Here is a 13,400-nt window from a genome sequence, read left to right on the forward strand (position 1 = left end):
TTGTGTTTTTAGAGTCCATGAAGAGAGTTAAGATGGGAATGATTTTAGTTTACACATATAATATATTCTCATTCGTACAGACAAGCAATCACACCCACACACTAATGCACACACACACACACACACACACGCGCACGCACGCACGCACGCACACACATACAAACACACATACACACACACACGCTAGCACACACACACACGTACGCACACACACACACTCACGAACACGCACGCACGCCCACACACACACACACACACACTCACGAACACGCACGCACGCCCACACACACACACACACACACACACACACACACACACACACACACGAGACATAGATAGGCTTACCAGCCCATTGTTAGTATAAGCCAGAGATAAGAACACATGACCCAAGCTACTGCGCTCCTTTCAAATCAACCTTTATCAAACCAATATCTCTACCTTTTTGTCCAGCTTTGGAGCGTCGGTGTTTTGTGCCGAATCATAAGTCTCATGTTAGTGTAAACGGAAAGGACTTGAAGATTCCAACATCATCTTCTTCACTTACCTTCAGACAAGCCTTTTGAGCTCGCTATCACAAGTTAGAACTCAAAAGGAAGAATGCTGTCCGAAAGTGTGTGTTTGTTGGTGGTTATGATGGTGTGTTCACCTGATGTAGCCTGGGGCTATGACTTGTTTTGTTCACCCAAACTGTGGGAGGGACACACGTGGACACTGCACATCACACACGCTGACCAGGCGCCTCAAGTCAGGGAGGTGAGTACAACAAGTCAACCTGTCTACAACGACCACACAAGGGACCGGACAAGAGTGGTCGCTATAGGCAGGTGGTCGCTATGGACACGTGAATAATAGATTAGTCGTCGTGGATCTTTTTAGGTTGGTCGTAATTGGCAGGAGACCTGTATCAAGCGGGGCGAGCAGTGGACGACTGCAGTACCTGTCGGCATGACTGCACTGGTGTGGGGCGGTACGTACCTCAGTTGGTAGAGAACTAGATATGTGATCCGCAGGTCACGGGTTCGTATCCAGGTACGGACGGACACGGGTCAACTTCATGTGCAGACTCAGAGACGGTATCCATGTCCCACCCCGAGTCACCAAAGTGGCACGTAAAAGACCTCGGTGTGTGTGTGTGTGTTAAATTGTATGTTGTTAATCTTATACTGTCTTGATGTTGTTGCTTTTGCATATGTAGGGGAAGGGCTCCTAATATGGACCGCTTTTTGTTTCATGCTGATAACTAGCTTGATTTCTTGCGAAGAAGTTTAATTTTGTGTTTGGTAGTCCTTCTCTCTTAGGTTAACCGTTAGGCTTAATTAGAGTAAAATAGCTTTGATAGACATTCAGCAAAAATTAAATACAGAAAAAAATCACAAATGGTCCATATTAGGAGCCTGGGCGCCTAATATGGACCAGTGGAGAGGCCTTCACGAATCACTGTAAAAAGCCCCCTATACTTCAAAATAACATGATACAACTTAGTGTGCAAGTCAGACTAATTAAAATATGCTTTAGATTTATCTGTTTTGGGTTGATGAGAGCAATATTTGAAGCACACCAGGAAACTAAAGAAGCTTATCAAAAACAGAGTGAAAATAAGTGAAATTATCAACTTCCACGAAAAGAAGACTATTTGTTATATATTTTTGATATCTCGAGGGCTAGTTATAGGTTATTTTAAGCAAGCTTCTTAATGAATTAATGAAAATAGCCTTTAGCTTTTATTTTCTTCGATTTGTTGAAGGTGGTCCATATTAGGGGACTCACACATACTTTGAGATTTTGCTATTATTTTTTGTGTGCAGTAGAAACTTAACACTGCTAAGATATAACAGTTAAGTCTTAGCTGTCACATATAGCAATTTTTGGTGTGATAACAGCATTGGCTGTGGACAAAAACTAGGCGTTTTAGGTGTCAAATTTAGATTGAACGCTGGATAAAGTGCAAAAAAGAGAAAAAGCCTAACGGTTTTGAGGTTTGTGTTTCTGCAACAGTTTTGACATGTGCAAGTTATCCAGAGAGGGTGAATACAGCGAATGAAATTGTTTTGAGCGCTCTAGCGCCACTAGTTTGTCAGAACTGGAGGTGGTCCATATTAGGAGCCAGTCCATATTAGGAGCCCTTCCCCTATTTCGCTTGTTGATCTTTTCTCTTTATTTTTCCCTTCCACAAATCCCCGTATCGTCCGCCAAATAAAATTTAAAAAATATCATATTGCTTTTAAGGGCACGTCTATAAGCATTGCTTGTTGTGCTCCATTTAGTAATTGATTCTATGCGGCTTTGTTATCTGAAAACATTTTCTGAATATAAAATTGTTTAAACCAAAAGACCGGTCATTCAGATTCAGGTGGCTGATTACACCTAAACAAGCACACCCCATGGTAGCGCAACTCTGGCTATTTGAGTGTTTATTTTGCTGTCGTGCAGACGACTGTTTTGTGGATATTTCAGTGTGTATTTTGCTGTTGTGGATACTTCAGTGTTTATTTTGCTGTCGTGCAAACGACTGTTTTGTGGATATTTCAGTGTGTATTTTGCTGTTGTGGATACTTCAGTGTTTATTTTGCTGTCGTGCAGACGAATGTTTTGTGGATATTTCAGTGTGTATTTTGCTGTTGTGGATACTTCAGTGTTTATTTTGCTGTCGTGCAGACGACTGTTTTGTGGATATTTCAGTGTTTATGTTTTTGTCGTGCAAACGACTGTCTTGTGAATATTTCAGTGTTTATTTTACTGTCGTGCAAACGACTGTTTTGTGGATACTTCAGTGTTTATTTTGCTGTCGTGCAGACGAATGTTTTGTGGATATTTCAGTGTTTATGTTGCTGTCGTGCAGACGACAGCCCGAGTGAGTGTGGACGTAATAGGTCAGCGCTACGCCACACAGGAGACTGGACATAACAATGGTCAGCCCTTCTCAGTCTTCTACCTCTACTACTATGCCGCGGTAGGTATGTTCACACACGTACACTCTTCTACCTCTACTACTATGCCGCGGTAGGTATGTTCACACACGTACACTCTTCTACCTCTACTACTTTGCCGCGGTAGGTATGGTCACACACGTACACTCATCTACCTCTACTACTATGCCGCGGTAGGTATGTTCACACACGTACACTCTTCAACCTCTACTACTATGCCGCGGTAGGTATGTTCACACACGTACACTCTTCTACCTCTACTACTATGCCGCGGTAGGTATGTTCACACACGTACACTCATCTACCTCTACTACTATGCCGCGGTAGGTATGTTCACACACGTACACTCTTCTACCTCTACTACTATGCCGCGGTAGGTATGTTCACACACGTACACTCTTCTACCTCTACTACTATGCCGAGGTAGGTATGTTCACACACGTACACTCTTCAACCTGTACTACTATGCCGCGGTAGGTATGTTCACACACGTACACTCTTCTACCTCTACTACTATGCCGAGGTAGGTATGTTCACACACGTACCCTTTTCTACCTCTACTACTTTGCCGCGGTAGGTATGGTCACACACGTACACTCATCTACCTCTACTACTATGCCGCGGTAGGTATGTTCACACACGTACACTCTTCTACCTCTACTACTATGCCGCGGTAGGTATGTTCACACACGTACACTCTTCTACCTCTACTACTATGCCGCGGTAGGTATGTTCACACACGTACACTCTTCAACCTGTACTACTATGCCGCGGTAGGTATGTTCACACACGTACCCTTTTCTACCTCTACTACTTTGCCGCGGTAGGTATGGTCACACACGTACACTCATCTACCTCTACTACTATGCCGCGGTAGGTATGTTCACACACGTACACTCTTCTACCTCTACTACTATGCCGAGGTAGGTATGTTCACACACGTACCCTTTTCTACCTCTACTACTTTGCCGCGGTAGGTATGGTCACACACGTACACTCTTCTATCTCTACTACTATGCCGAGGTAGGTATGTTCACACACGTACCCTTTTCTACCTCTACTACTTTGCCGCGGTAGGTATGGTCACACACGTACTCTCTTCTACCTCTACTACTATGCCGCGGTAGGTATGTTCACACACGTACACTCTTCTACCTCTACTACTATGCCGAGGTAGGTATGTTCACCTCGATCTCTTCCACAGACTCTCACAAACTGTCACCTCAAAGCAAAGAAACGTCACTTCAGAAAGTGCAGCGTGACGTTTTAGTTCTGAAAACTTGTCTAGGGTTAAAACAGCAGTCGCAAAAGTGTTTCCATAATGGCGTTTGTCTCGGTGACTTTGGCCTCATAAGCAGTGGAAAAGCAGGTCCCTGCCAGACTAGTTTGACAACTTCATTTACATGATATACATACATGTGGTTTGAACGATGTTGTTATCTCATGAGTGGTCTCTCTCACGTATGTAGGATAATACATCAAACCTATTTATTTTTTTAAACATGTGAAACTGAAAGACTGACTGCACACAGACATGCACTCTTTTGTAGTCTCGGCCAGCCGCCTAAATAGGAGTTTTAGTCGGCTTCTGACGTCACATGGCTCAAAGACGTCAAATGCACTGTTCAATCGATACAATTAATTAAATGTCTATGATTGCAGAACACACTGTACAAGGTGGAAGATGGCCGCTGCGAGACGTTCAGCCCTCTCCATGGCAACCTGACCCAGAAGTGTGTGGAGATGCCAGGTCTGTCACATGTACGCGTGTGCTTGTTGGGGGTGGGATATACCCAATATAGGGGGGACTGGGGAGGTTGGTAAAGGTACGGTTAGAAGTAGGGGAAGGGCTCCTAATATGGACCGACCACCTTCTGTTCTGACAAACTAACGGCGCTAGAGCGCTCAAAAAAGTTGTATTCGCTGTATTTACCCTCTCTGGATAACTTGCACATGTCAAAACAGTTGCAGAAACAGAAATCTCAAAACCGTTAGGCTTTTTCTCTTTTTTTCACTTTTGGCCCCGTTCACTCTAAATTTGCCGCCTAAAACGGACTCGTTTCTGTCCACAGCCAAAGCTTTTATCACACAAAAATTGCTACATATGACAGCTAAAACCGTATTTGTTACATTTTAGCAGTGTTGAACTTGAGTTTCTACTGCAAACAAAAAATAATAGCAAAATCTCAAAGTATGTGCGAGTCCCCTAATATGGACCACCTTCAACAAATCGAAGAAAATAAAAGCTAAATGCTATTTTCATTAATTCATTAAGAAGCTTGCTGGAAATAACCTATAGCTAGCCCTCGAGATTTAAAACAAATGCAACAAAAAGTCTTCTTTTCGTGGAAGTTGATAATTTCACTTATTCACTCTGTTTTTGATAAGCTTCTTTAGTTTCCTGGTGTGCTTCAAATATTGCTCTCATCAACCCGAAACAGATAAATCTAGAGCATATTTTAAGTAGGCTGACTTGTACACTGAGTTGTATTATGTTATTTTGAAATATAGGGGACTGGGTGGCCGAGTGGTAACGCACTTGCGCTCGGAAGCGAGAGGTTGCGAGTTCGACCCTGGGTCAGGGCGTTAGCAATTTTCTCCCCCCTTTCCTAACCTAGGTGGTGGGTTCAAGTGCTAGTCTTTCGGATGAGACGAAAAACCGAGGTCCCTTCGTGTACACTACATTGGGGTGTGCACGTTAAAGATTCCACGATTGACAAAAGGGTCTTTCCTGGCAAAATTGTATAGGCATAGATAAAAATGTCCACCAAAATACCCGTGTGACTTGGAATAATAGGCCGTGAAAAGTAGGATATGAGCCGAAATGGCTGCGATCTGCTGGCCGATGTGAATGCGTGATGTATTGTGTTAAAAAAATTCCATCTCACACGGCATAAATAAATCGCATAAAAAAATAAAAAAAATAAAAAATCCCTGCGCTTAGAACTGTACCCACGGAATACGAGCGATATAAGCCTCATATTGATTGATTTTTACAGTGATTCGTGAAGGCCGCTTCACTGGTCCATATTAGGCGCCCAGGCTCTTAACATGGACCCTTTGTGATTTTTTCTGTATTTAATTTTTACTGAATGTCTATCAAAGCTATTTCACTCTAATTAGGCCTAACGGTTAACCTAAGAGAGAAGGACTACCAAACACAAAATGAAACTTCTTCGCAAGAAAACAAGCTAGTTATAATCAGCATGAAACAAAAAGTGGTCCATATTAGGAGCCCTTCCCCTACTAAGAGGTTTCCAGCAGACTGCCCAATATCGGTACTATTTCACTCATATCTGGAGATTTCAGGCAACTGACGATTTTGGGAACTGACTGTCTAGCTTGTACGCGTTGTGAAAGAGTGAATACTCTTGCTTTTAGTGAGTCAAACTTTTCAGCTTGACAATATAGGCCTGCCGGTAGCGAGGGATGTGTCTGAAACACGTGCTCACGTGGACAAGGAGCACGTGTGGAAAGCTTGCCTCACTAAAAGCAAGAGTATTCACTGTTTTCCAACTCGTACAAAATAATCCGATAGTCATTTCCAGAATTCGTATATTCACGCCATACAAACAAGGCCCGTAACCCTATCAGCGGGCAGGTAATTTCTCCTTACAGACAGCCGAGTCTTTACTCGCGTGAAGGAGAAGAAGCTACGGGCGTGTCAGGGGACTAACGGGATGAGATATTTCGACTTGCAGATTCGGGTTGTCACGCCTTAGAGTACCCGAACATGGGTGGCTACAACACGACGGGGTGGACTAACGGGTGGAGTGATATCCACGTGCTGATAGCCACGCTTCGGAGTACCTGGAAGAGTGCATGGGTGGCTAAGAGGCGGGGGCTAACGGGAAGAGTGATTTCTACGTTTGGATAGCCACGGATCGGAGTACCTGAAACATTACCCGGGTGGCTATGCTACGGCGGTGAATGCTAACGGTTTGAGTGATTTCTACGTTTAGATAGCCACGGATCGGAGTACCTGAAATAGTACCTGGGTGTCTATATATGCTACGGGGGTGAAGGCTAACGGGTAGAGTGATTTCCTCGTACATATAACCACGCCTTGGAGTACCTGAAAGAGTACATGGGTGGCTACAACACAGGGGTGTGGGCTAACGGGTAGAGTGATTTCAACGTGCAGATAGCCATGCCTCGGAGTACCTGAAAGAGTACATGGGTGGCTACAACTCAGGGGTGTGGGCTAACGGGGTGCGAGGCAAGAAGGATGGTGTCGGCTACTTCTACAGCGTCGCCCCGGAGGGCTCCATGCCACTGATGGAGGAGACACAGGGGGAGGTCAATAAAGGTGAAACACGCATACACACTCACAACGACACACACACCGACGCACGCACGCGCACGCTCATATATATATACACACACACACACACACACATACGCACGCACCCACGCACGCACGCACTCACGCACGCACGCACACACACACACACACACACCCACACACACAATATCTGTCTCACACACACACATATATACACACACACACACACACACATCCACACGTGCGCGCGCAAACACACACACACACACACACACACACACACACACACACACACACACAGTTGTAAGTGACATGGTAAGCGAAATCACCTTGGTGTGTCTGTTTTTGTTTTGTTTTGTTTCTGTGTGTGTGTGTGTGTGGGGGGGATATTTTACACACAATAAATGTGGTACGGTTATAGATTGGACCCTGTAGAGTCCAACAATATCAAAATGTAATTGTTTTTAGTGTATTCCCACGTGCCAACGTTTCTAAGAACAGTACTTCAAAGCGAGTTATGTCCCTTATGCCACACTCTGCCAAATGTGTGTATGATGTGACGTGGTGTTATGTAATTTTGTGTGATAATAATCTGATGTTATGTAATATGGTATGTTCAGTACCAGCGTACACTTTGACCAACTACTACAACATCACACTGGGAATCACGGACCCCGCTGTGTTCACGCCGCCCCAAGGCTGCATCTAGAGACAGGTCATCGGGCATTTTGCTACAGGTGGTGGTTTTATAAGAGTGTGTGGTGGTATATGAGTGTGTGTGTGTGTGTGTGTGTGTGTGTGTGTGTATGTGTGTGTGAGAGAGAGAGAGAGTGTGTGTGTGTTTGTTTGTGTGTGCGTGTGTGTGTGTATATGTGTGTGTGTGTGTGTGTGTGTGAGAGAGAGTGTGTGTGTGTGTAGTGTGTGTGTGTGTGTGTGTGTGTGTGTGTGTGTGTGTGTGTGTGTGTGTGTGTGTGTGTGTGTGAGTGTCAATTAACGTATTCGTATTATGTTTTGACAGGAAGTGCTTGGGTAGCTGAAACGAGGCGAAAGCGAACTGTCAATTTGATGTATTTGAATTTTCATCACGATGTATAATTTTTCTCCTGTGTGTGTTCTTTATTTAAATAAACAATATTTGTTTTGTGTTTAGTGAAATCATTTGAAACAAAAGTGTGAATGAGTCATGAAAGTATCATGATTGGAGAGTGGAATACGAAAATATTGCGGATAATAAGAATCTGTCATTGCACACTCTCGCAAACGCTCTTTGTGAATCAATTGGCTGTTCAAGTTCCCCACGTCATTCCAATCAGTTATTGAGCACACACTGAGAGTTAAACTGCCAATACCTGAATCAGCAGACTCAAACAGTACGCAAAGAGAGACACATCGACAGACACAGATGTAAAATAGCCGCACTGTGTATGCAGTTTGGACACATTTAGGGTGCTTTACGTTGAAGAAAGGGTAAAGTCGGACCTGCCCTAGCGACCACCTCTATGTTACGACCACCTCTATGTTACGACCACCTCTATGTTACGACCACCTGGCCACAACGACCACCACAAAGAATCCCCGACGATTTTGTCTTCTTCTACTATTTCGCTCTTTGAGCAGGAAAATCTGTCCCGAAAGATGATAAGGGTATCTGACACCGTAAGTCAGAGTTCAACTCCAAAACTTCTGACCCAAGCAATAGATTACACTGCCTAAAATTCTACGACAATTTCATAAATATAAATACACTACAGTCTTTCATTTAAAACTCACGAGGATAGACACGGGGACGATAGTTGTTTGAATTCTTTGTTAGCCGACAACGACAATCACAACAACAACGACAACAACAAAAATAACAATAACATCCTTTTTTTTGAACCTATCGAAAAAGCAGGAAGATCACCCACACATTATTGGTTTGCCAACAACCACCATCACCACAACAACAACAACAACAATATTTGGAACCTGTCGAAAGCAAGAAGATCGCCCACACATTCATAACATGGCAAGTGAGAGATTGTGGTCGCTGTTGACGGCGTTGGTGTGTGTGTGCACGTGCGTGGAGGGCGACTCCATGTGGTGTTCCCCCAAACTGTGGGAGGGAAACAGCTGGACACTGCACATCGCGCACACTGACCACGGACCGGACGTTGTGGAGGTCAGTACATTGCTGGTGTCACAAAATATGTACAACATCAAAAAACCAAGAATGGTCACACGAGTTGCTTTATAGCTTGTAGTACCATGATTGTGTGACGAACTATGTACAACATCAATAACCAAGAATGGTCACACGAGTTGCTTTATAGCTTGTAGTACCATGATTGTGTGACGAACTATGTACAACATCAATAACCAAGAATGGTCACACGAGTGGCTTGTATAGCTTGTGGTAGAGGTCAGTAGCATGCTGGTGTGACAAACTATGTACAAAATCAAAAAAACAAGAATAGTCACACGAGTGGCTTGTATAGCTTGTGGTAGAGGTCAGTAGCATGCTGGTGTGACAAACTATGTACAAAATCAAAAAACAAGAATAGTCACACGAGTGGCTTGTATAGCTTGTGGTAGAGGTCAGTAGCATGCTGGTGTGACAAACTATGTACAAAATCAAAAAACAAGAATAGTCACACGAGTGGCTTGTGGTAGAGGTCAGTAGCATGCTGGTGTGACAAACTATGTACACAATCAAAAAACAAGAATAGTCACACGAGTGGCTTGAATAGCTTGTGGTAGAGGTCAGTACCATGACGGTGTGACAAACTACGTAGAAAATCGCCCGACACTGCCTGGCAATTTTCCTTGTTGTTATGAGGACAGTAACATGTTCAGTCTTGAGTCTTGATCAACAACAAAAACAGGAATTGTAACACGCGTGGCTTTTATAGCTTGTATCTCAGCTAGCGGATGAATATTATTGATACACGCAAGCCTCTCTTCAAAACACGCCATCGTTTTTGTTTCAACAAGGGGATGTTGGGAACTAACTGTGCTGGGTTTATATGGGCTGTGGAAGAGTTAACACACTTGCTTGTATTGAGGCAAACATTTCAGGCCAGTCACTAGCGAAGGGTGTGTCTGAAACTCTTGGATAATGAGCACGTGTGGAAAGTTTGCCTGAATTAAGGCTAAATTATTCACTCCTTCACGACCCTTACACACCCGACAGACTGATTTCCGGAGGTCGTCTTTTGTGAATGCAAACAGTTCCGTATCTGAACTCAAATCGTAAATACAAATAGTTCTGTATATGTGCTGATTGTTGGTAGGCCTATGTGTTTCAAGTTTTGCGATTCAACAACACACACACACACACACAACAATAATGGAACAACTTCCTAATCTCTCATCTGAACTCAAATTGTGAATGCAATCTCTTCTACATGTGTGTTCAACTGTGAGTACAAGATGATCTGTATCTGTGACTGGAGTGGGTGTGTATGTGTGCAGAGCATGGCTCGAATCAGTGTAGACTCCTCGGTCAACGTTACGCCAGACAGGAGACCGGACAACGGAACGGTCAACACTACACAGTCTCCTATCTGTACAACTACCCAGCGGTCAGTTTATCATACACAGTCTCCTATCTGTACTACTACCCAGCGGTCAGTTTATCATACACAGTCTCCTATCTGTACTACTACCCAGCGGTCAGTTTATCAGTATGCACAGTGTGTATGTGTGTGTGTGTGTGTGTGTGTGTGTGTGTGTGTGTGTGTGTGTGTGTATGTGTGTGTGTGAGAGAGAGAGAGTGTTTGTGTGTGTGTTTGTTTGTGTGTGTGTGCGTGTGTGTGTGTATGTGTGGGTGTGTGTGTGTGTGTGTGTGTGTGTGTGTGAGAGAGTGCGGCATACATATTACACATTTAAAGTGCCCCCCTTTCATTTTGAATTTCGCAAACACTATTATGCAGACTAGACTGAACAAATACTGAAAAATTCAACGCGTAGACTCAATAACACACACACACACACACACACACACACACACACACACACACACACACACACACACACACACACACGTGCGCGCGCGCATTCACACGCGCGCACCCGCATATAGTAGATAGTTAAACAATGATAAAATCTGAGTACATGTTAAGTGACAACTTTGATTTAACATACGATGTGTGCAGAACACGTTGTACACGATGCGAGACGATCAGTGCGAGACAAGCGTTCTCCATGGCAACATTACCCAGATGTGTGCGGACATGCCTGGCCAGTAGTCCAACTTGTTCAAGGGCACAAAAATAGTCAACTTTATTTTGGGCATAAAAGACTTTGGAAGAAGCTAACATAACGAGCGCTTTTAAGTTTTTCACCGTACATACATTGAACGTTTTCTGATTCTTGTAGTTTAGTTTATACGTTTCTTTTTGTCTGTATAACACCTACATTATAATGGTAGACACTTTGGTGGCAAAGAAGTAGAGGAATACCCGGCTTCGCCGGGATGAAAGCGTTGTGGACAGTGACCTTCTAAAAATAGTAACGGGAATATGGATTGAGCGTTGTGGACAGTGACCTTCTAAAAATAGTAACGGGAATATGGATTGACGCCACACGAAGGAAGGGAGATAAACGCAAAACACTGGAGAAGATAAGGAAGAGTTACTGGGAATGGATCTGGGAAGATGAACAGAAAAACCAAAATCGGTTCAGCGCTGCGCGCTGAGAGCACGTGTTGAAAATTCTCATCGACCAGGTTGTGTCCGGGGTCTACCTGAATATGCCCACCAAATTTAAAGCAGATCCATCGAGAACTTTGGCCGTGCATCGCGAACACACACACACACACACACACACACACACACACACACACACACACACACACACACACACACACACACAGACACACACACACAGACACAAGTCGTATATATATATAGATACCCAGCTGCATCTTTCTCTTAATTTTATGTTTAATTGTGCAACTTAATTGCAAATTAGCGTTATTTTTTCTTGAATCTAAACATTTGAGCACACAATATAATTCCAACTCTTTTTAATCGTAATATCTAAATTTGAAACATAGCGGGCGCACACTTCGTTAAGTTTTATTCAAGTAATATTTTTTGTTCAGCTTAAAATTGCATGGCCAATGTGCGGGTCACCTAATTTTCTAAAATGAAGACATAAATCTTGTCACTTTCCTCTCAGAAAACAAACACCAACACGCTTAAAAAAGTAAGTCAATTATTTCTTCGAAGAAATACACAACTAAACAAACAAAGCTAAATTGATGGAGCTCAGGATCCACGTGTCACGGGTTCGAATCCTCGCAGGCTATTGCAGACTTTGCGACGGTATCCATGTCCTACCCGCATGTCACGGAAAATATCTCGGTCATTCTTCCTGAAAAGCAGGTGATTCATTACACCTAAACATGCAAATACATGGGTAGCGCGACTCTGTTGCTGCTAGCTTTTCATTGGGAGGAAGTGACCCGAATTTCCCAGCAATATGACAATAAGGAATGAAAATGATAATAAACAGAGGCACTTTATCGTTCTGCTAAGAAGTGATACTCGCGATGAAATGGTTTGTGGCTGTGTAGACTGAGGTGGTGGCGTTGGTGGTGTTCATGGCGATGGTCGTGGGGTGGTTGTCGTGGTGGCGGGAGGCTACTTTTCTGAATGATGGTGGCTGTAATGTTGGTGTAATTGTGATGGAGGGGTGGTGGTGGTGGTTGGGGGGTGGGGGGGGGGGGGGTCATGTGGTGGAGGTAGTTGAACTTTATAGGTCTGCGGCCGTTCCGGTATCGTACAGGTATCATCCTAATTGTGTAGGACGCATGCGGGACACGAAGCCTCCGTTGAATTGTTATCGCTTTGACCTCTTTATAGACAGGTGCACGAATTAAAGAACGCACACACCATTTAGGGTTCATCGTTCGGCACATTAGTTTCAAAAGTCTTCTTCTTTTAAAGAAGACTCCGAGACATTCTTTGTGCCGCGGCTCAGACGCTCCTGCAATCAATTACTCAACAGTTCTCCACGACTCTGACAATTTAATTTTTGCCCCGAAAGCGTCGTATGGCTGCCTGAATGGCGGAGTAAAAACGGTCATACACGTAAAAACCCACTCGTGCGAAAAAACATTAGTGAACATGGGAGTTTCAGTCTATGCACGAAGAAGAAGAAGAATTGTAGATTTAGTCGTGAACGAGTCGTTTTACATAATG

General features: G+C 43.7%; 1 protein-coding gene across 2 annotated transcripts; it reads left to right on the forward strand.

The window, feature by feature from the left end:
- Positions 1-436: 436 nt before the first annotated feature.
- LOC138953965 (uncharacterized) lies at positions 437-8,361 on the forward strand. 2 transcript variants are annotated; one of them, XM_070325982.1, is made up of 6 exons: positions 437-753; positions 2,840-2,950; positions 4,590-4,677; positions 7,072-7,236; positions 7,833-7,949; positions 8,231-8,361. In XM_070325982.1, exons 1-5 carry the CDS (start codon positions 598-600, stop codon positions 7,919-7,921), a joined length of 609 nt encoding a protein of 202 aa, XP_070182083.1. In that variant the 5' UTR covers positions 437-597; the 3' UTR covers positions 7,922-7,949; positions 8,231-8,361. The 2 variants fall into 2 exon arrangements, with proteins under 2 accessions (XP_070182083.1, XP_070182084.1); XM_070325983.1 differs by having other exon boundaries at positions 7,833-7,927.
- Positions 8,362-13,400: the final 5,039 nt, after the last annotated feature.

This window comes from Littorina saxatilis, linkage group LG17 (genome assembly GCF_037325665.1).
Source record: "Littorina saxatilis isolate snail1 linkage group LG17, US_GU_Lsax_2.0, whole genome shotgun sequence".
In the NCBI taxonomy this organism is placed as follows: Eukaryota; Metazoa; Mollusca; class Gastropoda; order Littorinimorpha; family Littorinidae; genus Littorina; species Littorina saxatilis.